The following is a 26,387-nucleotide window of genomic DNA, read 5'->3' on the forward strand; positions in this document are numbered from 1 at the left end:
CCGTAATGGACCGTCTTCACCAGCAGTGATGGCATAGTTACCTTGAAAAAGTAATCCGATTACTGATTACTGATTACTTGATTTTAAAAGTAACTACGTTAGATTACAAGTTACATTCAGCAGCAAAAATAATTTTTCCAATACTCACTTTATTGGAAGTGCATTTTTAACAGTAACAATGTATTGAAGCAGGTTCGGTAACCGAGGCAGAAACTGCTTAATCCAAAAATCCAGAGGAGGAAAACTTTATTGATAACGCAACCCTGGCGCGCGCAGCACCCCCCCCCCCCCCTCCTTGAGTGGCCAAGTGTCCGTTAGGGAATTCACCGTGAGCAGTAGTAGTTGCTACAGTATCTCCTGACATTACGTTTGTGTAGCTGCGCGGTATTATTTGTAAATTTATTTGTAAACGTAATACAAGAGAACTGTTCAGTCAGACAGCTATTTGTTGTGAAACTAAATACCATTACAATTTCAAGCATTTTAAAGTAGGCTATGTTAGCCAAAATTCCAGCACTTTTCAAACCTGGAACACAAAGCAACATTAATTTTCGTCAGGTAAATGTTCCTTCCCCTGTTTTTGAGGGGTGTTTCTTTATACTACCACATATCGTTACGGGAGGACGCTGCAAAAAATGACTTGTAAAACGTGCTCGCGCTTTCACAGGGTCGCGCGCAGCGTGCGGAGTCGAGCGCTACGGTCAGACGCAAAAGTAGAACTGAGCCAAGAAGAAAGCAAAAATATATATTTTTACTAAGGAAAATAAAAATAGTAACGCACAGTTACGTGGATAAGTAACTTTAATCTGATTACTGGACTGGAAATAGTAGCGCGTTATATTACTCGTTACCGAAAAAAGTGTTAAGGTTAGAATAACGCATTGATATCACTGTTCACCAGTGATCAAATAGCTGCTGGTTAGTTAATGTGCAGAAAAACCGCAAGCGGGTGGATGTACTAGTTAATGTGTTGAGACTGGATGTCAACACGACTGTGTGACTCGATTGCCTTCAAAAAGTTTGGCTTTGTGTCTGTCCTAGTCTGGCAATTTTCAGCAGCAATATTACACATTTTGCACTTAAGGCTTCTACTGTATCTTGTGGACTGTTGGTTGTTCAACAATTTTTTTAAATTTTATCTTTTGATGAGTTTTTATTACACAATATTTACTTTGAACCTTTTGAATCCTGCACCTGACAATAACCCAAAGTATAAAAAAACTAAAACTAATACTAAAACTAATGAAAACGAAACTAAAACTAAGCTTACTTTTTTAACTAATAAAAATGAGCAAACATGCTCTAAAAAATAATTAAAACCAACTGAATTAGGGAAAAAGTCACAATTAAATAAAAACTAAACTAATATGAAAAATCCAAAACTACACGTGTGCACACGTGTACATGGTTATTTGTGTGGGCACACGTGTACATGGTTATTTGTGTGGGCACACGTGTGTGCACGTTTGTGTCTGTGTGCACATACGTGGGACTCCCTCTGCCATCTCGATGGCTGTGATTCCCAGTGACCACAGATCACTCTAAAACACAAAGCAGAAAGAACCAGGCCCCATTAGATGCAGACACAGACAGACAGACATGGAAAGACTGGCAGACAGGCTCCTAACTAGGTCTACAAAAGGTCATAGTAGGCAGACACAGACTGACTGTTTGGAAGGTAATGCACTGTACTGATTCAGCTAGAGACAGGAAGGTGAGAGAGGGGAGAGAGGGGAGAGGGGGGAGAGAGGGGAGAGAGGGGGAGAGAGGGGAGAGAGAGGGGAGAGAGAGGGGGGGAGAGGGGAGAGAGAGGGGAGAGAGAGGGGGGAGAGGGGGGAGGGAGGGGGAGAGGGGAGAGGGGGGGAGAGAGGGGAGAGAGGGGAGGTGAGAGGGGGGAGAGGGGAGAGAGAGGGGGGAGAGAGGGGAGAGAGAGGGGAGAGAGGGGAGAGAGAGGGGAGAGAGGGGAGAGGGGGGAGAGGGGGGAGAGGGGGGAGAGAGGGGAGGGGGGAGAGAGGGGGGAGAGAGGGGAGGGGGGGAGAGAGGGGGAGAGGTGAGAGGGGGGAGAGAGGGGGGAGAGGTGAGAGGGGGGAGAGGGGAGAGGGGAGAGAGGTGAGAGGGGGGAGAGGTGAGAGGGGGGAGAGGGGAGAGGGGAGAGAGGTGAGAGGGGGGAGAGGGGGAGAGAGGGGAGAGAGGGGAGAGGTGAGAGGGGGGAGAGAGGGGAGAGGTGAGAGGGGGGAGAGAGGGGAGAGGTGAGAGAGGGGGGAGAGAGGGGAGGGGGGGAGAGAGGGGGGAGAGAGGGGAGGGGGGAGAGAGGGGGAGAGGTGAGAGGGGGGAGAGGGGAGAGGGGAGAGAGGTGAGAGGGGGGAGAGGGGAGAGAGGGGAGAGGTGAGAGGGGGGAGAGAGGGGAGAGGTGAGAGGGGGGAGAGAGGGGAGAGGTGAGAGGGGGGAGAGAGGGGAGAGAGGGGAGAGGTGAGAGGGGGGAGAGAGGTGAGAGGGGGGAGAGAGGGGAGGGGGGAGAGAGGGGAGAGAGGGGAGAGAGGGGAGAGAGGGGAGAGAGGGGGGAGAGAGGGGAGAGAGGGGGGAGAGAGGGGAGGGGGGAGAGAGGGGAGGGGGGAGAGAGGGGAGAGAGGGAGAGGGGAGAGAGGGGGGAGAGAGGGGAGAGAGGGGAGAGAGGGGGAGAGAGGGGAGAGAGGGGAGAGAGGGGGGAGAGAGGGGAGAGGGGAGAGAGGGGAGAGAGGGGGGAGAGGGGAGAGAGGGGGGAGAGGGGAGAGAGGGGGGGGAGAGAGGGGAGAGAGGGGAGAGAGGGGGGAGAGAGGGGAGAGAGGGGAGAGAGGGGAGAGAGGGGGAGAGAGGGGAGAGGGGAGAGGGGGGAGAGGGGGGAGAGGGGGGAGAGAGGGGAGAGAGGGGAGGGGGGAGAGAGGGGAGAGAGGGGAGAGAGGGGGGAGAGAGGGGAGGGGGGAGAGAGGGGAGGGGGGAGAGAGGGGAGAGGGGAGAGAGGGGAGAGAGGGGGGAGAGAGGGGAGGGGGGAGAGAGGGGGGAGAGAGGGGAGGGGGGAGAGAGGGGGGAGAGAGGGGAGGGGGGAGAGAGGGGAGAGAGAGGGGGGAGAGGTGAGAGGGGGGAGAGGTGAGAGGGGGGGAGAGAGGAGAGGGGAGAGAGGTGAGAGGGGGGAGAGGTGAGAGGGGGGAGAGAGGGGAGAGGTGAGAGGGGGGAGAGGTGAGAGGGGGGAGAGGGGAGAGAGGTGAGAGGGGGGAGAGGGGAGAGGGGAGAGAGGTGAGAGGGGGGAGAGGGGAGAGAGGGGAGAGAGGGGAGAGGTGAGAGGGGGGAGAGAGGGGAGAGGTGAGAGGGGGGAGAGGGGGGAGAGAGGGGAGAGGTGAGAGGGGGGAGAGAGGTGAGAGGGGGGAGAGAGGGGAGAGGTGAGAGGGGGGGAGAGAGGAGAGAGAGGGGGGAGAGGTGAGAGGGGGGAGAGAGGGGAGAGGTGAGAGGGGGGAGAGAGGGGAGAGGTGAGAGGGGGGAGAGAGGGGAGAGGTGAGAGGGGGGAGAGAGGTGAGAGGGGGGAGAGAGGGGAGAGGTGAGAGGGGGGGAGAGAGGAGAGAGAGGGGGGAGAGGTGAGAGGGGGGAGAGGTGAGAGGGGGGAGAGGTGAGAGGGGGGAGAGAGGGGAGAGGATTCTTTTAGCTTGCTCTATGGCGGTATGTCGGTTCACCCCCCTTCGTATGAATCAGAAGAAGAATCTCCATTTTCCCACAGCTGATCCAGTTGATTCAGGGATGTGCTGATGACAGGCTCTCTTATTCACATGAGAAAACCTCTGTATGTGCATCTCACTGGATCTGATCTCAGTCTCCAGCTAGTTTAGCGAATGGCAGTGGGGGGAAAGAGAAGTTGAACAAAGGAAATGAAAATTAAAAGTAAGCAGAAGACTCACCTTGAAGTCATAGGTGGCCCGTGTGTTGCCATTACAAGCGATCACTTCTGGTGCCATCCAGTAGGGGGTGCCAATAAACGTGTTCCTGCGATTGATTGTGCGGTCCAACTGAGCACTCACACCAAAGTCCACTATACAACCACGACCAGATACTTATGAGACTTAACACACACACACACACACACACACACACACACACACACACACACACACACACACACACACATACCCACACACACACACACGCACCCACACACACACACACGCACCCACACACACAGAATAATGTACATACACACACACACACACACACACACACACACACATACCCACACACACACACACGCACCCACACACACAGAATAATGTACATACACACACACACACACACACACACACACAGACACAAATATGCACATGCACACACACACGCGCCCACAATAATGTACACCCACACACAAACATACACACAATCACATACACCCACACACACGCACGCACCCACACACACAGAATAATGTACACACACACACACACACACACACACACACACACAAATATGCACTTGCACACACACACGCGCCCACAATAATGTACACCCACACACAAACATACACACAATCACATACACCCTCACACAAACACACACACACACGCACGTACACCCACACACAAACTCACACGCAACGTGGCATGTGACTTTGTTTTTGCAGGATGTCTACTAGAGATTTGCCATATTACTCAATAGTTAAGATCTGAGGGCACCAGCCAAAACGTCATGTGTTTAAGCGCTCTCACCTAGTTTGACTTCAGCATTCTCTGTGAGGAGCACATTTTGGCCTTTGATGTCTCTGTGGATGACCCTGTGGCTGTGAAGGTGAGCCAGACCCTGCAAACACACACAACCATTTCAAACCAAAGATTTTTAGCTTTGTGTGTTCATGTAGCAGGATTGTGGGAAAAAAGAATATACAGGAGGACCCCATTAGACCTCACAAATGTATGAGGACCCCATTAGACCCCACAAACGTATGAGGACTCCATTAGACCTCACAAATGTAAGAGGACTCCATTAGACCTCATAAACGTATGAGTACCCCATTAGACCCCACAAACGTATGAGGACCCCATTAGACCCCACAAACGTATGAGGACTCCATTAGACCTCACAAATGTATGAGGACTCCATTAGACCTCACAAACGTATGAGGACTCCATTAGACCTCACAAACGTAGGAGGACTCCATTAGACCTCACAAACGTATGAGGACTCCATTAGACCTCACAAACGTATGAGGACTCCATTAGACCTCACAAACGTATGAGGACTCCATTAGACCTCACAAACGTATGAGGACTCCATTAGACCTCACAAACGTATGAGGACTCCATTACTCACAGTCTAAGAACAAAACCTCCACACATACAAGCCTGCGTGGTATTTGGCATGTGAACACTGTATACTCCACAAATGTAGGAGGACCCTATTAAAGCACTGGTGTGTGTGCAAGAGATTATACGAGATTATACAGTAGCAGTGGAAAAGCAGTTGAGGAGGAAGAGGACTCTCACCCTGAGGATTTCCCTGCTGATGTAGGCCGTCCACTTTTCCTTCAGAGAGTTGCCTCTGGTGCTCTTAACCAGATCTGTCACAGAGCCTGCACCACAGAACTCCATCACCAGCTGCAGCACACACACACACACACACACACACACACACGAGCACACACACACACACACACACACACACACACACACACACACACACACACACACACACACACACACACACACGTAGATCATAAAAGGTGTGATGAATGAAACCTGCAGCACAAAGCAGTGAGCACTAACAGTGTGACAAAGGAGATAAATCTCTCTCAAAAAAGAACTCAGTTCACTGAGGGAGGGGGGAGATGTGAGAGAGAGGGGGAGAGGAGAGGGAGGGAAGGGGAGAGGAGGGGGGAGACAGAGGAGAAAGAGAGGAGAGAAGAGGGAGGGAGGGGGGAGACAGAGGAGAGAGAGGAGAAAGGGGGGGGGGAAAGGGGGAGAGAATATAAATGCGTTTTATTCATCTGCTGGTTGTGAATGGAGGTAGATCAAGAGAAAGAGGGACAGAAAGAGACCAGTGTCCACTCCCCCTCTCACCTTGACACCCTAACAGTACCGCTCACCCTCCCACCCTCCCATATTTCCACACTCTCACCCTCCCACACTCTAACCCTCCTACACTCTCACCCTCTCACCCTCCCATATTCACACACTCTCACCCTCCCACACTCTCACCCTCCTACACTCTCACCCTCCCATATTCCCACACTCTCACCCTCTCACCCTCCCATATTCACACACTCTCACCCTCCCTCACTCTCACCCTCCTACACTCTCACCCTCCCATATTCACACACTCTCACCCTCCCTCACTCTCACCCTCCTACACTCTCACCCTCCCATATTCACACACTCTCACCCTCCCATATTCCCACACTCTCACCCTCCCATATTCCCACACTCTCACCCTCCTACACTCTCACCCTCCCACACTCTCATCCTCTTCCTACACTCTCACCCTGTCACCCTCCCATATTCCCACACTCTCACCCTCCTACACTCTCACCCTCTCACCCTCCCATATTCCCACACACTCACCCTCCTACACTCCCATATTCCCACCCTCTCACCCTCCCATATTCCCACACACTCACCCTCCTACACTCTCACCCTCCTACACTCCCATATTCCCACACTCTCACCCTCCCACACTCTCACACATCCAGGAAAAGTGGTGTGTGTGCGAACGCTTTCTCTGCTCAGTGGCTATTCCTCAGCAAGGCAACATGGTACTAATGAACTGCAGTCCCTTCCCTGCCAAACTCTGTTTCTAGTACACACTGATATTGTCAGGGTTGGACCCAGGCGAGCTCCTCCTGTCGCCACAAGGAGGAGCTCGCGAGCTAGACCTGGGGGCAATCAGACGCGATAGGCTACACCTGTTTGTAGCCTACTTAGAGTGGGCAACTTCAGCAGCTCATTGCTGAAGTTGCTTGTTGTTCCATGCACTCACAGCCTAAGCCATTGTTCTCTCGCTCTCTTTGTCTCTGCGTTTCATTCACCTGTTTTCTTTTATTCTCCCTGAGTGTTTCTCAGTCTCTCTCTCTCTCTCAGTTTCTTTCTTACCATTTTTTTCCCTTCTCCTCTGTTTTCTATGTTGGTTTGTCTGCCAGTGTTCTGGCTGACAGATTGACGGGTAACCCCGGTAGAAGTTCACGGACGTGTCCCTGAACTTCACTTCTCCTCCCTCTTGTTTGCTTCGTGACACGTTGAGTTGTGCTCCGTGTGTTTTTCGTTCTCCCCGTTGTTTTCACTGCTATGACGCGTTGATTATAATCCACGTATTTTTCGTTTACTTACCTGGTTTTCACTACACATTGAGATTCCTCCGTATCGTTGAGTTGTTTTCCCTTTGGGCAGGGTTGCCAACTCTCACGCATTTGACCGTCTTCACACGCTCTCACGCCACACATCCGATCTCACGCCGAAAACAAAATCTAATTTATTTACCTCAGATCCACGTATATGATTCATGATTCAACGAGTTACTAGTTCGCTCTGGCGCCAACGACAGCGATCGACAGATCGTGATATAATACTTAGTGTCCATTTTACGGTCGCCCCCCCCCCCCTCAACAATTTACACTCGCCACCTCCTCCAGGTTAAAATCTCACTCCAAGCGAACATCAAAAGTTGGCAACCCTGTTTGGGTTTTTTGTTTTAGTTTTCCCGCTATTGCGGAGGTTTCTGTTGGCCGTTTTTGGCGTTTTTCCTTTGAGGTCTTTTGGTTCTGGTTTTCCCGCATCCGCGGAGGTTTCCGTTTGCCGTTTTTGGCATTTATTAATTTTGGGTTTGCACTTGAGTCCTACACACTGCAAAACCAGCGCAACACCGCCGTGTTTGGGGTGCCGCGTTACAGTACAACTTCAGCCACTATGGACTCAACGAACCCAGCCACCAATGAGCTAAGGAAGGTCCTCGCTATACAAGGGCAAGCCATCGGTAGGCATGAGCAGGCTTTTCAGGAGATATACGCTCAGCTTCAGGCAATCCCAGTTGCGGTTCAAAAACCCGATCCGCCTAGTGTGTCTCCAAGCCCTCTGGTTTCCTCTGGTGTATCGGGGTCGCCTACCGGTTCCCGTACTGAGCCCGCACTGCCCGCTCCGGCGCGCTACAGCGGGGATCCTGACGAGAGCAGGGGGTTCTTGTTACAGTGCTCCCTGATATTCGAGCAACAGCCATCACGCTTCCCGACCGAACGTGCTAAGGTAGCCTACGTGATGGCTTTGCTTTCAGGGAATGCGCTACGGTGGGCTACACCGGTTTGGGAGAAGCATCAGGAGCTTTGTTCCTCGTTTGAGCACTTCTCTCAAGCTATGCGACAGGCGTTTTATCATCCGGCCTCTGGGGGTTTAGTCGTGTCTAAACTTTTGCGCTTGCGACAGGGCAGACTAACGGTGGCGGAATACTCGTTGGAATTTCGCACACTAGCTGCCGAGAGCGATTGGGGTTCGGACGCGCTGGGGGCCATTTACATCGAAGGTTTAAATGAAGACATAAAAGATGAGTTATCTCTCAGAGAACCACCCAGCGGTCTGAACGACGCCATGGAACTTACGGTTAAGATAGATAACCAATTACGCGACCGCAAACAAAACCGTCGTTCCTCCACGAAGCCCAGCGCGACGCCAGTCTCCCCAGTGTGTAAAAACGCACCAGGGGACGGGAAAGCACTAGAACAGCCCATGCAATTGGGGCACACTCGCCTTTCCCGACAGGAAAGGCAAAACCGTATACGGGAGGGCAAGTGTTTATATTGCGGTCGGGCTGAACACAAAATCGCGGAGTGTCCCGAGTTACAGGGAAAAGGGCAGACCCATCAGGTGAACGGGGTTTCACAGACGAGTCGTGACGCTTACACCCCCGCCTGCGGACTAACGCCCCACGTTGTAGTTTCATGGAGGGGCTCCAAAGAACACCGGGTTAGGGCTCTTATCGACTCAGGGGCTACTGGCCACTTCATTGATTCCGCCCTAGTAGCCACTCTCGCGATACCCCTGGTTCCCCTGGAAAAACCCCTCTCGGTGTCCGCTGTGGACGGCAGGTTACTCACCTCAGGGGACATAACCCACCAAACCGTACCCTTAACGGTGGTCATGGGGAACCACCATGAAACCATCACCCCATACGTTATTGCGGCGCCCAGATTGCAGCTGATTTTAGGGTTTCCCTGGCTTCAGCGCCACAACCCTGACATCGATTGTCTCAAACTCTCAATCAGTCATTAGAGCAGGGTCTGTGAGCAGTCATGTCTTATACCCCGCGGTGGCAAGCCCGATGGCAGCCAGGAAAATATAGCAGGGTTGGAGAAGGTTCCCGATGTTTATCACGACCTAAGAGGTTTTTAGTAAATGCAAAGCCGGCTTCTTACCCCCGCATAGGGCTTGTGACATCGCTATAGACCTCTTACCTGGGACGACCCCCCCTAGGGGGCGGTTATTTTCGTTAGCTCTACCTGAACGCAAGGCTATGGAGGCCTATATCCAAGAGTCGCTCGCTGCCGGCACTATCCGTCCCTCTACCTCTCCCGCTGGTGCCGGGTTTTTCTTTGTGGGGGAAAAAGGATGGGGGTCTCCGTCCTTGTATTGATTACAGGGGACTAAACAAAATCACGGTAAAAGATCGCCACCCCTTGCCTCTCATGTCCTCTGCCTTCGAGGCTCTCCAACGGGCGACGATCTTTACCAAGTTGGATTTAAGAAGCGCGTATAACTTGTTGTACGTTAGAGAAGGCGACGAGTGGAAAACCGCCTTCATCACGCCATCGGGGCATTATGAGTATTTGGTTATGCCGTTCGGGCTTATGAACGCACCTGCGGCTTTCCAACGGTTTGTTAACGGTGTGTTAAGGAAGGCTCTGGACGAATACACCTACGTTTACCTCGACGACATTTTAATATACAGCCGTACCGTTCAGGAACACAGGCAACATGTGCGTTGTATCCTCCAGTTGTTACTAGAGAACCACCTCTACGTAAAACTGGAGAAGTCTCTGTTTCACGTCTCTGAGGTAGCCTTTTTAGGGTTCATTGTTACTCAGGGCCACCTAGCCATGGATCCCGCCAAGACGAAAGCGGTGACTCACTGGCCCACCCCCACGTCTGTGCGACTGGTCCAACGTTTCCTGGGCTTTTTACAGACGATTCATTAGGGGCTTCAGCACCCTTGCTGCTCCTCCCTCTGCCCTCACGAGCAAGAAACTGGGGAAGTTCGCGTGGACCCCTGAAGCCCAGAAGGCATTCGCGACCCTCAAGGGTCTTTTCACTAGTGCTCCGGTGCTGCGAGTCCCTGATCCCGAGGTCCCCTTCGTAGACGAGACAGATGCTTCTGACCTGGGCGTTGGGGCTGTTCTCTCTCAGAGGGTCGGGGAACCACCTAGGTTACATCCCTGTGCTTACTTCTCACACCGTTTCACCCCTACTGAGAGGCGGTACGATGTAGGGGACAAAGAACTACTGGCCGTTAAAATGGCCCTGGAGGAATGGCGGCACTGGCTGGAGGGGGCCCGTCACCCCTTCCTGGTCTGGTCTGATCACAAAAACCTGTCTTACCTTCAGCAAGCCAAGTGTCTTAACGCCAGACAGGCTAGGTGGGCCCTCTTCTTTAGTCGTTTCATCTTCACGCTGTCCTATCGCCCGGGCTCTAAGAACACTAAGCCTTACGCCTTGTCCCGTCAGTGGGAGTGTCATCCCCTTGACGGCCCCCCAGAAACCGTGCTTCCTCCCAGGGTGGTTGTGACACCCATTCGATGGGGGATAGAAAAGGTGGTGCAGGACGAGCTCGCCAACAAACCCGGGCCGAGTGGAGTTCCTCCTGGTCGTCTTTTCGTTCCCTCAGCCGCCCGGCGTAAGGTCCTTTTATGGGGACACACCGAGCGTAACGCGGTGCACCCTGGTGCCAGGCGGACTGCCGAGCTCATTAAAAGATGCTTTTGGTGGTCTGCGATAGACAAAGAGATTAGTGACTTTGTGGCCTCCTGTGAGGTGTGCAACAGAGGCAAGGCACCGCGTAGCAAGCCCAGGGGGCTACAGCACCCTTTGCCCATACCCTCCAGGCCATGGTCTCATATCTCCCCTGGATTTCATCACCGGGCGACGCGTTGATTATAATCCGCGTATTTTTTGTTTACTTACCTGGTTCTCACTACACGTTGAGATTCCTCCGTATTGTTGAGTTGTTTTCCCTTTGGGTTTTTGTTTTAGTTTTCCCGCTATTGCTGAGGTTTCTGTTTGCCGTTTTTGGCGTTTTCCCTTTGAGGTCTTTTGGTTTTGGCTTTCCCGCATCCGCGGAGGTTTCCGTTTGCCGTTTTTGGCATTTATTTATTTTGGGTTTGCACTTGAGTCCTACACACTGTAAAACCAGCGCGACACCGCCGCGTTACAGATATACAGCACCTAACCTCACACTCCTCACAAGGAGAGAGAAAGTTGCACTACAACTGCCATTCAGTTGCTATCAGTTAAACGTGGCCAAGCCTACAAGGTGGGCCACACACACACACACACACACACACACACATGCATACACTCCCTCAATCACATTAACCAGATAAGTCTCCCAGCTCATATAAAAGAGCACTTGTACTAATGAGAGTGTGTGTTGACAGCACAGACTCACCCAGAGCTGGTCATTGGTTCCTGGTGGGTTCTTCTTGATGAAGGCTCCATAAAAGGTGGCGATGTTGCAGTGGCGGGAATACCTCCTCAGCATGTTGATCTCAGCCTTGATCTCCTCCTGATCCTGTAACACAGCATGGAACAGTCAAGACCTTAATTCACCTTAATTCATCTTAATTCACCTTAATTCAGCTTAATTCAGCTCAGCCAATGGGGCAATGGAGGGTGACAGATTAACTCAGGATCTGCCGATATTCTCACACTGGATTACTTCTCTGGTATTCCAAACATACACTTTACATTCCAAACACACTTATGTACAGACGCAAACCCTGAACAGCAATTAGAGTTTATACCAGCTAATGCCACTCGGGTCATTGAGGGAGAAAAGATTTGGCTAGACTGACCGATCAAGACAAACTTACAACATTATTAATAAACAAGATTAATTAATCAAGATTCATTTACACCTGGTTTATTTATTTAAGCAGCTGTATTGATTCCAGTGTGCAGTGGTCTGGAACACAGTGGTCTGAAATGCTCCATGTTCAAAACATGCTTGGTTAGTTCATTATGCTACTCAAAAAGAGGTTAATCAGTTGTGGTGGAACAAACCCCCCAGTGTGGGCCTGCACGCCCTGGTCTACTTACCACCACAGCCTGAAATTGCAGAAAACATTGCTAACAGAAACCCCTCCGTGTTGTAGTTCTTCATATCAGACTACCTTTTCTGTTTACACACAAAGGCACATTACAGTTTTTGACGACTGCTAACGTGCGTTTGTCCAATCTGTAGTCACATTTTCAAAACTCTAAACACATTGAACATCAGTTTTCAGGGGCTATACTATTAGTTCAATTCATGTTATTATGGCACAAAATGCAGTCATTTTACATGTTTTTATAATGCTTAAATTTTCTATACACACAAGGTTATCCAATAACAAAATTCTGGATCATTTTTGCCTTATTTTACCACATATCATTAATAAACATGGTATTAGTTATCATCAATATGCAGATGACACTCAACTTTACATTTCTCTAGAACCTAAGGCCCTAAAATCAAATTTGGTCACTGTTTGACTGCATAGATGATATACAGACATGGATGTCTGACAATTTTCTGCAGTTAAATAAACAGAAGACAGAGGTTCTTGTTCTTGGCAGTGATTCACAAAGGAATGATGTCCAGACTTATTTAAATCAAATGAATCTGAATGCCAGACAATGTGTTAAGAACCTGGGCGTCACCTTTGATAATGAGCTCAGCTTCAAATCACACATCATGACTACATGCAAGACAGCTTATTTTCACCTTCGAAACATTGCTAAGGTCCGAGATATGCTCTCTCCTGCTGACAGTGAAAAACTTGTCCATGCATTTATCACATCAAGGCTAGATTATTGTAACGCTGTTCTGTCTGCTCTTCCAAAGAGCTCTATTTCGCACCTACAGCGAGTTCAGAACGCGGCTGCAAGGGTTCTGACCCGCAGGAGAAAGAGAGATCATATTACACCTGCACTCCACTCACTGCACTGGTTACCTGTCAGCTTTAGGATAGATTTTAAGGTTCTAGTCATGGTTTTTAAATGTCTTCATGGTCTTGCCCCTCTTTACCTCAGTGAAATGATGGTTAGATATGTTCCAGTCAGGTCTCTGAGGTGTTCAAACAGTAATCTACTGGTGATTCCTAGATGCCGATTAAAGATTGGCGAGGGTGCTTTTAGCCACTATGGCCCAAAGCTCTGGAATTCTCTTCCTGAAGAGCTCAGAGGCATTTCATCCCTGAATAGTTTCAAGAACAGTCTCAAAACTTTCCTGTTTAGATCTGCTTTTAGTTAAGAAACTCTAGTCTATTATTTTATAATTTGTCACTTTATTTAATTATTTCTTTTTATCTTTAATTTTAATATTTTATTTTTATCTTCTTATATTTACTTATCTTAATTAGTTTTACTTACTTTACTTTTTTATTATATTGTTTACTTTACTTTTTTACATTTTATGTTATTTTACTTTAATTTCTTCTAACATTTTCTTTTTGTCTTCTCTTTTTTATGTTTCTTTTATTTATACTGTAAAGCACTTTGAGTTGCATGTATGTATGAAAGGTGCTATACAAATAAAGATTATTATTATTATTATTATTTACAATTGCTTGCACACAGCATATCAAAAATGAAAACCTAAGGTTCAAAACTTTAAATACTGTATAAAATGCAAAGTTCTGCAAAAACAAAGGCAGCTGAAAAGCTATTACTGTAATACATATTTTTTGCACATATAGATCAATGAAATACAATGAAGTACAGTAATGTACCGGGTCAGAGAGGAGCAAATATAACAATTTGTCCTGCAATCTCAAGTGATGGTTTGGTCCTTCACAAATGCCAGATTGGTCCCTATAACAGTGACCTCCTTCTTTTGTTTTTGAATGAACTCTACCAACAACTGGTTCCAGAAGCAGAAATGGAACAGGTGGGAGGAAACACGAGGACATTTGTGATGGGACAATGTAGCATTTTGTCATTCTCATGTCATCACAAACTGGTTTATAGACCATCCAAGAGTGATGTCCCTTTTCCTCCCGCCCATCTTGCCTTTCCTCAACACCACTAAGGAACTTTTTTCAGTCTGGAGGTGGAAGGTGTATGATCATCGGCCCCATGACCAAATGTCCCTCCTGGATGCAATGGATCCCGGCTGCAGAGACATTTCAGCTGAAGACTTCCAGGGGTGAATAAGGCAATCCAAGCTTTTCTATCCCAGGTGCATGGCAAGGGCTAACATCAGATGTGACATGGATGAAAACATGTGGCCAACTGCTGAAGACCATTTAGATTACATGTAATAAGTATTTTCAGTTTTGTATCCGTTTTTTCCCCTTGTGTGGCTTTTTTTGTATATGTGTATTTTTTGCACATATGGGACCATGGCTAATTGTGTTTACAATCACGGTAATAATTTTTTAGGTTAGGCCGCAATTTACAGTAATGTCCCTAATACAGTAAAATATAACCTTTACTGCAAAACTGACTCCTTTTTGTCTAATCTACATTGCATATAGTACCTAACAGTAAATATCACTCTTTGTGTAGACAGTATGTTGCCAAAAATGTACATTTGAAAAAAAGTCCAAATGAAGCGGATTACAGTAAAAATGAACTGACTAAAAAAAACAACAGATGTTACTGTAAAATGTCTGTTGTTTACATGTAATACTGTTTCTGTATTGCCATCAAATGTTAGTTTTTTTTACAGTGGTTGTGCAGTGATTGACTATGTTCATCTCGAATAGAGAATATGTGCTAGTGTTTGAAAGAATGATTGGATAATGAACCAGGTTTGCTGTGTTTTAACAAAGTTGGTGTATAAAGAGAAAACTTTGTTTGCGTTGTGAAATGCAGAGTTGTTATTTAGTTAAGAAAATGCGCTTTTGAACACAATATTAATTATTTGGCTATTTGTGTGAGGTCAATGTGTTGCTGTGTTTAGAGTTTTGACAATGTATCACAAGTATTGGGAAACGCATGTTAGCAGTCGAAAAAAACTGTAAAACAATATACAAGAGGACATTACCCAGCATGACACTGAGCAGTCAGCAAAGACAGAAGAACCAGAAAAACAGAAAAAGCAAACCAAGGCTGTTAATGTCAGATCATGACATGAGTCAGCTCCCATGGTGAACGGCGTGGAGTTTCCCAAGAGGAGACCAGCATGGACTGGGACACCCACTACGTCCAGAGTGAAAACTGGGTGTAAATTTGGACGCACGTGGTTTCTGAGGTAACGTGACATGAGAAGCTCACCTCTGTCACGTCCATGGTCTTGATAGCAGCCAGCTGGCCTGACTTTACATGTCGACCCTGCAAAACACAACAACACACAAAAGTGACGTTTGTGTCATGAAACATGACCGTGCCATGTCAACATTAGTGGCTCCTTCTCTGGAACTGCATGGCATTGTTCCCACATTCCATCAACACGGACACTCCTACAATAATCAACAACTGTTTGCAGTCTGACACATTTGACACATTCATGCGTACTTTCTCTTTCAATTAATATTACATGGAAATTAAATAGAATTGTTTGGCTTATACATGCACTTTTTCCTTGGAAATTTAAGAACTGTTTAGCTGCCTCATGAGCTGGGTTTATTATGTAGGACAAAACTAAGGTCTGCTGTTGAGTCTTAACCCAGCATTACCACACAGACTCTGTATTAAAACAGAATTTTGACAGTTCACTCTCTTTTTCAGCATGTTAATACTGAAATACTGAGAGATTACGGTGTGTGTGTGTGTGTGTGTGTGTGTGTGTGTGTGTGTGTGAGGAAGTGTAAGCCTTCAGTTCGCTGCTCTCTAATGGATGAGTCTGCCTCCTCTTTATCTGACCATCTTAAAAGTAAAGCTGTGCTCCTACAGACATTTGTGAGTGTAATTCTGAAGCAAACTCCCACCCTGCGGAGCATCGGCCAAGGATGTGAAGCGCTCTGCTGCTGGGCTGGCTCAGAGCTCCGGGCAGAGGCCTAAATAAGTTATAAAGTAAAAACGGACACCCCACAGCTTTCTTTTCACTGTAACTTTGGTTTCATTTAACTCTAAATGAGTGAAGGCTATTACCTATGTCTGCTAAAGGGGGTGTACGATGATAGAGAGTAGAGCCTGTCTTGCCAACTTTTTTTAAGTGAACACCTTTCTGATCTACTCATTTCAACTGACTGTGAAAACTGCTTTTGCAAAAAATCCTTATTTTTAACTGTAATGCAAATAGTTACTTTCCCTGGTAACGAGTTACTTTTATTATAGAGTAATTCAGTTACTAACTTAGTTACTTTTTTGAACAAGTAGTGAGTAACTATAACTATTTACTTTTTTAAATTAACGTTCCCAACACTGGCAGAGAGAGGCGTGATTCATTCAGATAGGGAGGGGGGAGCCAGAGGCCTGCCACAGTTTTCGTGTCAAAGTTTGCGGTGGAAGGCGAGAGCTATCTCTGACAGTCTCTGTGTGGGGGTAGGAGCAGGTAACCAAGACAACGACCTTCTGGGAGAAATTTGTTTGGGCGCCAATGCAGATAAGCAGAAGGAAGAATTTAGCAAGAAGCTCATCATCTGATTAGGGCAGTCATAGCCTGGTGGTAGGGAACTGGTCTTGTGACCGGAGGGTCGTGGGTTTGATTCCCAGACCTGAGGCTATGACTGAGGTGCCCTTGAGGTGCACCTAACCCCAACTGCTCCCCAGGCGCCGGGCTAGGGCTGCGGTGAAAAATCACAATTGACAATATATGGCACATTTACATTTATTTCCTTGAGCGTTTGAGCACACAAACTCCTCTTTAACTCAGCGGTCTCCCAACTGATCCAACTTCACACGTAGAGCTTCTTCCATCCCCGATAGATTCCAAGCTTTTACCAACAGTCATAGTCTGTGTCTTGACAGCTCTACCCACCGCATCAATCATGTTGGGCACTTGGCGTGGGCGTTCGATAACTGACCCACTCTTCTTATTCCTCGATACTCCAGGGTGATGCCTAATCCAATCAGCAGAATCCCAGCGATCAAAGTTCCAAATAAGAACACGTCCTCAACTACATCACGTCCCCCATGAGTCAAACACATATCCAGATGAGAACGTTCCGTCTGGACATGTGGGTTCTCCCGCACCATGACTTTGAAAAAATAGTATCAATTGCGTTCACCACTGCATCAAATCCATTTTCTTTGATGAAATCCGAAGAACAACGTCAGGGTACTGAGAAGAGACAGAGAAACTGAGCTGAGCTGAGCAGAAGGAAAGGAGTGCAGGAGCAGATGATACTCAGTTGTATATCTTCTAATCTGGATGACATCACTACAACTCGCAAGATTGAGAACTGCGACCATGACATTAAATACTGGATGGTGTCAAATTTTCTTCAACTAAATTCCGATAAGACTGATTCCGATAAGAGGTGCTGATTCTTTGGCCCAAAGCTGCTAGAAGTAATTGGGCTGATATTTCCCTTACCCTAGATGGTTTTTCAGTAACACCTAAATCTACTGCAAAAAGTTTAGGTGTCACTATTGATTCAGATCTTTCATTTGACACACATATATGCAATGCCAATAAGGCTGCCTTTTCCATTTACATAATATCGCCAAGCTAAGACACTTACTTTTGTTAGCTGATGCAGAGAAGCTGGTCCATGCTTTTGTCTCGTCAAGATTGGACTACTGTAATAGTCTTCTAATTGGATGCTCTTAACAGTCCATAAAGAAGCTACAACTTGTACAAAATGCTGCAGCTAGAATCCAAAGTAAGGCTAGAAAATGCTATCACATCAATCCCACTCGCGGCATTACACCAGGGTTGCCAACTCTCACGCATTGAGCGTGAGACACACGCATTTGACCGTTTTCACACGCTCTCAAGCCACACTTCCGATTTCTCATGCTGAAAAAAATCTAGTTTATTTACCCTGTGATCCATATCTACGTTCGCCACCCCCCAATTTACACTCGCCACCTCCTCCAGGTTCAAATCTCACTCCAAGCGATCTTCAAAAGTTGGCAACCCTGCATTACACTGGCTTCCGAAATATCAAATTGGATTTTTAATTCTAGTAAAAATAGGGTAGCTAGGAGGGTGTGTCAGGAGATGGGGGGTTATGTCCATTAGAGTGACTGGAGTGAAAGTGTCTCAGAGTTCTTGGTTCTTAGTCTGTTGTGCTGAGAGGAGTTAAACAGTCTTATGTCCTGGGGGACAAAAGACTTCCTGAGTCTGTCGGTGGAGCAGGACTGGGACAGCAGTCTGAATGAGCTCCTCTGCCGGGTGATTGTGCTGTGCAGAGGGTGGTGAACATTGTCCATGATGCTCAGCAGTCTGTTGAGGGCTCTCCTCTCTGCCAGTGGTGTTAGGGGCTCCAGCTCTAAACCCAGCACAGAACCAGCTTTCCTCCCCAGCCTGTCAATACGTCCAGCATCCGTCCTGCTAATGTTGCCTCCCCAACACACTACAGCATAAAAGAGGACGCTGGCTACCACAGACTGGTAGAACATCAGCAGGAGTTTCTGGCAGATCCTGAAGGACGCGAGCCTCCTAAGAAAGTACAGTCTGCTCTGGGCTTTCCTGTAGAGGTGGTCGGTGTTCACTGACCAGTCCAGCCTTTCATCCAGGTGCACACCAAGGAACTTGTAGGACTTCACCATCTCCACATCGACCCCATAGATGGAGATTGGCTGCTGAGATGGCCTGGACCTTCTAAAGTCTATTTTATGTTGTGTTTATGTTTATATTATTTATTTACATATTCCACCTGTAATTGTATTATTGTTAGGTCCACTGAGAATGTGCAGCTTTATTTTACTGTGGGTTGGCAACATCATACTTTATAAAGAGAGAGAGGGAGAGAGAGAGGGAGAGAGAGGGAGAGAGAGAGGGAGAGAATTGAGGAGGCAGTTTGTCTGTGGCATTTGTTTAACTGAGCACCTACACATCAGCACCCAGAGATGACCTGTTCCTGTCAACAAAGGTAATCTAAGACAGTAACAGAGATCACCCATGACCTAATCAGGACCAGATTTTCAGACTGAGAAGATTGATGTTTTCGAGGGCACCTGAAGAATGAGTCATCTATTCATCATCATGAGTCATGAGACATGAGTCATCTATTCATCATCATGTTAATATCATGTCAATATTTTGTGTGATTCATTTGTAGTTCCACATAACTCAATGTGCCCCACCCTCATGCACAACACTCATGTACATACAGTACTATAACGTCTCCTAGGAAGCATGATCATAATGCACTATTCATCTGAACTATGTTAACCATCGATGCACCTGCTTGATACATTGGCCTGGTGTTCACAACTCGAACCTGGAGATCAGATCAACTTACTAACGGGAAATTCTGAAAAAACACAGCATTTCTACATGTGACACAAAGCAATACCGTGTGAGTGTGTGGTGTATACAGATATAGGTGAGTTCACCTCCCCTAGAGGGCATCTCCAAACACCAGACAGGAAAGACAAGAGGAGAGGGGAATATGGAGGGGTGGATAGAGGGGAGGATGGAGGGGTGGATGGAGGATCACACAGTTAGTGATGATAGTGATGGTCATTGCTGGCCTTCAACTTAGCATCACTGAGACCAGAGAGAGAGAGAGGGAGGGAGAGAGAGAGGGAGGGGTAGAGAGAGAGGGAGGGGGAGAGAGAGAGGGAGGGGGAGAGAGAGAGGGAGGGAAAAAGAGAGGGAGGGAGAGAGAGGGGGGAAGGGAGAGAAAGAGAGGGAGGGGGAGAGAGAGAGAAGGAGAGAGGGAGGGAGGAAGGGAGAGAGGGGGGAGAAAGGGAGGGAGAGAGAAAGGAAGGGAGAGAGGGAGAGAGAGAGGGGGGAGAGCCAAGAACAGCAAAGACAATAGTCTCTGCTACAAAGACCCAAATGTTCCATGAATTGCATGGTGGATCAAAACCAGCCGTATCAACTCAAAATGTAACAGGACCAAGCAAATAAGCATGGCCCATGACATAATTTGCCACTGTTATGATTTGCCATTTGAATTTAAATGATCACAAATCAGACAGCCAGAAACGTTCTGAAAAGTTTCTTTATCCGTTGCAAGTTCTGGCCCTTCATCGGGAAACGGAGGAGAGTGATCAACAGCAGCACCAGAAGAAGGGACAAACTCAGCAGTGACTGGAAACAGAGGAGACCAGTGCAGTGAGGCATGTCATTGTTCCCTGTAGCCTAATGCAGGCACGGGAGCTCTGCCAAAAAGCTGTGCATCTTAACCATATCGAAGATGCAGGCATGTAGAGGGTAAACACTAGCATGGTTTATCCTCTAGCGTACCACAGTCTCAAAGATTACCATTAGTAACACACTACGCCCCCCATACTCAAATAAACTATCTATTTCTGGCCCGCGAGCTGTTTTGAAAAGTGTTTTTTTTTTTTTTAGTAATCTTTTTTTTCAATCGCGCTATGCGCTTATTTTGAAATCGCGCACCGCGATCTCAAGACGATTCCGGGGATTGCCTTTATGGTAACAACAAACAGGTAGCAGACGCCCAAATGCATTTTGTGAGTGTGATTCTGAAGCAAACTCCCACCCTGCGGAGCATCGGCCAAGGATGTGAGGCGCTCTGCTGCTGGGCTGGCTCAGAGCTCCGGGCAGAGGCCTAAATAAGTTATAAAGTAAAAACGGACACCCCACAGCTTTCTTTTCACTGTAACTTTGGTTTCATTTACCTCTAAATGAGTGAAGGCTATTACCTATGTCTGCTAAAGGGGGTGTACGATGATAGAGAGTAGAGCCTGTCTTGCCAACTTTTTTTAAGTGAACACCTTTCTGATCTACTCATTTCAACTGACTGAAAACTGCTTTTGTAAAAAATCCTTATTGATTGGCATATACAGTCGACAGTTTACGGTCTCTACCCCCCCGTAACCGGCCCCTTCAGTGATTGAAAAAATAAAATGTGGCCCGTCATCATTTCTATTTGAGTACACCTGCACTACGCTGTTGTGGAATAAAACCCTGCGGGGCATACGAGGTCACCCTGCTCACACCAGCACATGTCCAGGCTCATTTGAAGTTCGCCAGTGACCATCTGGATGGTTCAGAGGAGGCAGAGAAGTGGTCAGATGAGACCGAAATAGACCTTTTTGGTCATCTTTGGAGGAAGAAGGATGAATACAACTCCAAGAACACTGTCCCAGCCATGAAGCATTTTTTTAGACCTGAACCCTATAAAACATCTATGTGGGAGCTGAAACTTAATGTTGCCTGTAACGCGGTGGGAGTTGGGGTCGGACACATTTGCGGTGAAGAGTGGACTGCTACCTTAGCGGAGCTAGTCTCCTTTAAAGAAACCGCGCCCACACGGAGAGTGCGCGACTTACGAGGCATACCAAACTAAACTGAAACACTAACGAATGAATACAACAAACCACAGCGACTATGAAAGGAAAATAAGTTTATGTAAATAAGAATTCTGAAATAATACACGGTACAGAGAAACACAGCAGAGACTAAAGTAAACAAGATATACAAACCACAACGCCAGACCACTAAAACTTATACACGGGGGAAAACCATCGGGAACTCAAAAACGCAGAAGCTTAGACTAAGACAGACAGTTAGACAACATAACAGATCACAAAGCAAACACCAGGAATAAACTAAGAATGAACAGGGAATTCACTACTAGGAGTAACTAAAGCTAAAACATACAGCAGACAAGGAGACTAAACTAACCAAATACAAATGCAAATACTTTCAAGGCTTTTTCACACGAAACTAGGGCTAACAATTAAGAGTAACAAGAACTAAACCACCGGGTCAAACAAACACACACAATAACCCACAATGAGAACACAGAAAACCAGGAACTAAATACCAGAACAATAATGAAACAAACAAGAAACAGGTGAGAAGGCAAATAAAGGCAGGATTAATACAAAGAAGGTATGGCAGACAGGAGGAGGGCGGAGCCAAGCGTGACATTGCCCAGACCCGAAAACTGAAAGATCTGGAGATTTGTATAGAAGTGTGGGCCAAAATCTTGCAGTGTGTGCAAATTTGATCAAGAACTACAAGAAACATCTTGACCTCTGTCATTGCAAACAAAGGTTCCTGTATCAAATATTAAGTTCTGTTATTCTATAACACATATTTCTTTAATTAATTAAAATGCAAATTAGTTATTTAAAAATCACAAAATGTGATTTACTGGAATCGTTTTTAGATTCTGTCTCTCAAAGTTGAAGTGTACCTACGATAAAAATGTCAGACTTCTTTGTAGGTGGGAAAATCGTTCGGGTCCGGATCCGGACCGCGGTCCGCCATTTGGTGATACCTGATCTAAACACTAGGTCTATAGCCTACACAAAAATCGTTATCTGCTCAGTTCTTCTCCCAGTCGAAGAGTTTGCGGCATTGTCGTGTACAAGAGCGACCCTTTTTTCCGCGGGGATTCTAAACTCTGCCATTACTTCGCTGAGTCGCTCTCCTATGTTAGCAGCTGTGTGGCTCACTCCCAACTCTAGCTCCCAGCACGAATGAATGCATTCGGCAGTTATCAGAAATAAAATGCGCTGTGACCGTCATGTAACTTTCCATCTGGTTAGTCCATATATCCGTTGTGAAGCTGAGTGCTTTACAGTTTTCGATCTTGCCCTGAAGTGTTTGTTTTGTTTTGCTGTATTTGCTCTTAACCGTGTGCATCACTGTTTCACGTCTAACCAGGCTATATCCGGGCTCGAGGCATTCAATTAGATTTTTAAATCCCTCACCACTGCCGATATTCACAGGTCGCATGTCCAGCGCTGTCCTTGTCAAACAAACCACCAACGGTAAATTCGTGTCACGTCTTCCTTTGTCACGCCGTTGAAATTAAAAGTCCCAGAAGCCCTTTGACGAGACGCAGCTTTTTTCCCCTTCAACCAATCGACCAATGGAATTTGGTCGACTAGTAAATTTTTTGGTCGACCAACGATTAATCGATTATTTGCCGTCAGCCCTACACCTCCCACGTCCCACGACGCACAGAGTTACAACATACAACTGCCACATACACACACACACATATATAGGTGAACCTCTGATTCCAGTAAACCTCACTAGTAATGTACTTATAGATTTCTTGGATAATAAAATAGAGAATATTTGACAAAATATAAAACCTTTTATTAGCAGTACAACTGGTATGCCATCTGGTTTGGTCGATATAGACAGAGGTGTCAATTCCAGGTTCAGAAAGTAAAAGTCCTCACCAGGATTTTGCTCAGGCTTCCTGGATTTTGTTGATTTCACTAATTTTACCTGGATTACACTAATTAGAAAATCTAGCAAGCTTGAGCAAAATCCTGGTGAGGACTTTTACTTTCTGAACCTGGAATTGACACCTCTGGATATAGATTTAAATTTTACACTGGGAGAAAAGCTTGATGCTTTTCATCCACTCCCACAATCAGAATTAGAGAAAATAATTTCTTCCTTAAATTGTACTACTTGCACACTAGACTCAGGGCGTACTCACACTAGGCTCTGTGATCCGGGCCTGGGCATGGTTGCCTGCCGAAGCACGGTTCCTTTGGCTAGTGTGAGCGCTCCAACCGTGCCCGGGCCCGGATCAGTTAACCGTGCTCGGGCCCACTTGAAGAGGTGGGCCAGGGCACGATTCATGTGGACTCGGGCACGGTTCGCTTCTAGTGTGAGCGCTATCCGTGCCCGGGCCCGCTTGGTACCTCGTCTGATTGGTTCATTTTGCCGGAACTCAAACTTGACGTCAGTGATGCGACGCTCACGTTAAACAGTCATGGCGGCAAAGCGATTAGCAGACAATCGTTGTGTTAAACTATCGATAAATCTGTGCTTGCACCGTGTTTCTGCACTCCCAAAACGACTCCAAAAATACAATAAAAAGAGAATCGTGAACTCCATAGTGTTGTGCGAGCGCGCTTTTATTCCAAATAAAGTCAAGTTGTGATGACGTAAGCGTGCTCGGGCCGGGTTGATGAAGCCAGTGTGAGTGCAGGTCAGAGGGGGAGTGGGGAGGGGGGATAACCGGGCCCCAGCACGGAACCAGCAAACCGTGCCTAGTGTGAGTACGCCCTCAGTTCCATCAAAGTTATTAAAAGAGGTATTACCAGCGGTAACTGAACCTCTTCTAACTATAGTTAACTCATCCATTACAATAGGTCACATGCCCAAATCATGTAAATTAGCAGTTATTAAACCTCTGATCAAGAAACCAAATCTTGATCCGACTGTGCTATCTAATTATAGACCCATTTCAAACACATCATTTATATCTAAGATCATAGAAAAAGCTGTTGCTCAGCAATTATGCCTATATCTGCACATTTGCCATATTGAAAAAATTGCACAATTTGTCTGGCATGTAGTAGCAATGTTAAACATTTTACTACAAGCTATTGAGTGCAGTGCGTGTTGAACAGTCTTACGGTGTGTGGAAGGAAGGACCTGTGGTATCTTTTTTTATTTTTTTTATTGAGGCCTGTGTAAGAGATATTAAATGCTGGATGTCTCTAAACTTCCTCCAACTTAATGAGGACAAAACAGAAGTTCTCCTCCTGGGCCCTAAGGCCTTAAGACAGAAAATTCCAGATCTAATGCTTAATCTTGCAGACTATCCCATTACACCTGGCACAGTAGCCAAAAACCTAGGTGTCATACTCGACTCCGACCTATCATTTGATAAATATATAGATAATACTACTAGGATAGCTTTTCTACATCTCCACAACATTGCCAAGTTAAGAAATGCATTATCACAGGATGATGCAGAAAAATTGGTGCACGCCTTTGTTAGCTCCAGATTAGACTACTGTAACTCACTACTGTCAGGATGCTCAAATAGGAATCTAAATAAACTTTAAATAGTTCAAAATGCTGCAGCCAGAGTTCTGACCAGAACTAGAAAATTTCAGCATATCAGACCAGTCCTATTAGCCCTGCATTGGGTCCCAGTTAAATTCCGTATTGATTTAAAAATTCTATTATTAACTTATAAAGCACTGCACAGGCTTGCTCCTGAATACCTCCAGGAACCTATTTCCTACTATGAACCCCCACGTCCACTAAGATCACAGGGTGCTGGTCTTTTATTAGTTCCACAAATTAATAAGGTAACAGCAGGGGGAAGAGCCTTTTCTTGTAAGGCCCCCCAGCTTTGGAACAACCTTCCAAAATGCGTCCGGGACTCTGACACAGTCACAATCTTTAAGTCTAGGTTGAAAACCCACTTATTTAGTTTAGCGTTTGATAATTAACATCCCCCCTTAGATAAAGGTACAGATCCAGGGGTTCATAGGCGAAGGGTTTTATGGTAGACTGGGGTGCTGGTGCTGTCATCCTGTCACTGCTCGTGGTCACTCAAGTTTGTTGACAGTGCAGTGGATGGATGCCAATGTCGAGGAACACTGAGATGAGGAGAGACGAGCCTTTCCAGAGATCCATCCTGAGCCGTCCACCTCCTGCCTAACCAGATATGATGGAGAACTCATGTTTATAAATCTACACCAAGATGGAGTTTATCTCTTACATCTTTTCCTTTTCCTTTTCTTTTCGTTGTCTTTTTACAACAACAACAATTTAGACAAAGAAATAAAGAAAAGGAAAAGATGTAATTATGTAGGCTTATCCGGTCAGGCAGGAGGTGGCTGGCACAGGATGGTCTCTCCTTGTCTCTCATCATCTCATTTTCCCTCGAGCAGTCGGGCAGCCATGAGGAGAAAATAGAACAGGGAGAATTAGCACTGTACGGGGACATATACAGGACAGATGAGATTATAAACATTTATCTGTTGCATACACTTGCCTTTTACCTTAAGAGGTTTTAACACTACAGGCATGTTTTCATTTGGCTATGTCTAGTGAAGGACCATGGCCAGTAAGTAGGCCTACGGTTCACCACTGGAAGTTACACAGGCCTAATAATTAGGAACAAACAAAAATACATGTTATTTATAATAAATAATATTTATATATTATATTTATTTATAATAAATTATTTTCGTTATCATTAAAAGTCATGGTTTTCTAAATTACATCATATTTTCCATGATGTAATTTACTGACACGACAGTACTCTGCATTTACTCACTACTTGAGTAGCTTATAATCAAAGTACTTTTTACTTTTACTCAAGTAAATTTTTGGATGCATACATTTACTTTTACCTGAGTAAAATTTGGTTCAAGTAACAGTACTTTTACTTG

The 26,387-nt window shown here is 46.5% G+C and overlaps 1 protein-coding gene across 8 annotated transcripts in view; it reads right to left on the reverse strand.

Moving 5' to 3' along the window:
- Positions 1–15,581, reverse strand: part of tnika (TRAF2 and NCK interacting kinase a) — a 68,785-nt gene extending 53,204 nt beyond the window's left edge. For 7 of the 8 annotated variants that reach the window (XM_076975739.1, XM_076975744.1, XM_076975741.1 and 4 more), the window contains exons 1-6: positions 15,462–15,581; positions 11,650–11,772; positions 5,496–5,606; positions 4,722–4,812; positions 3,924–4,054; positions 1,487–1,541 (exon numbers count right to left, since the gene is read on the reverse strand). In XM_076975739.1, coding sequence (XP_076831854.1) covers positions 1,487–1,541; positions 3,924–4,054; positions 4,722–4,812; positions 5,496–5,606; positions 11,650–11,772; positions 15,462–15,566 — 616 coding nt within the window. In that variant the 5' untranslated portion in view covers positions 15,567–15,581. Of the gene's footprint in view, positions 1–1,486; positions 1,542–3,923; positions 4,055–4,721; positions 4,813–5,495; positions 5,607–11,649; positions 11,773–15,461 lie in introns of those variants that run through there. The other variant, XM_076975745.1, reaches the window with a different exon arrangement.
- Positions 15,582–26,387: the final 10,806 nt, after the last annotated feature.

Source organism: Brachyhypopomus gauderio, chromosome 16, assembly GCF_052324685.1.
Source record: "Brachyhypopomus gauderio isolate BG-103 chromosome 16, BGAUD_0.2, whole genome shotgun sequence".
NCBI classification, from domain to species: domain Eukaryota; kingdom Metazoa; phylum Chordata; class Actinopteri; order Gymnotiformes; family Hypopomidae; genus Brachyhypopomus; species Brachyhypopomus gauderio.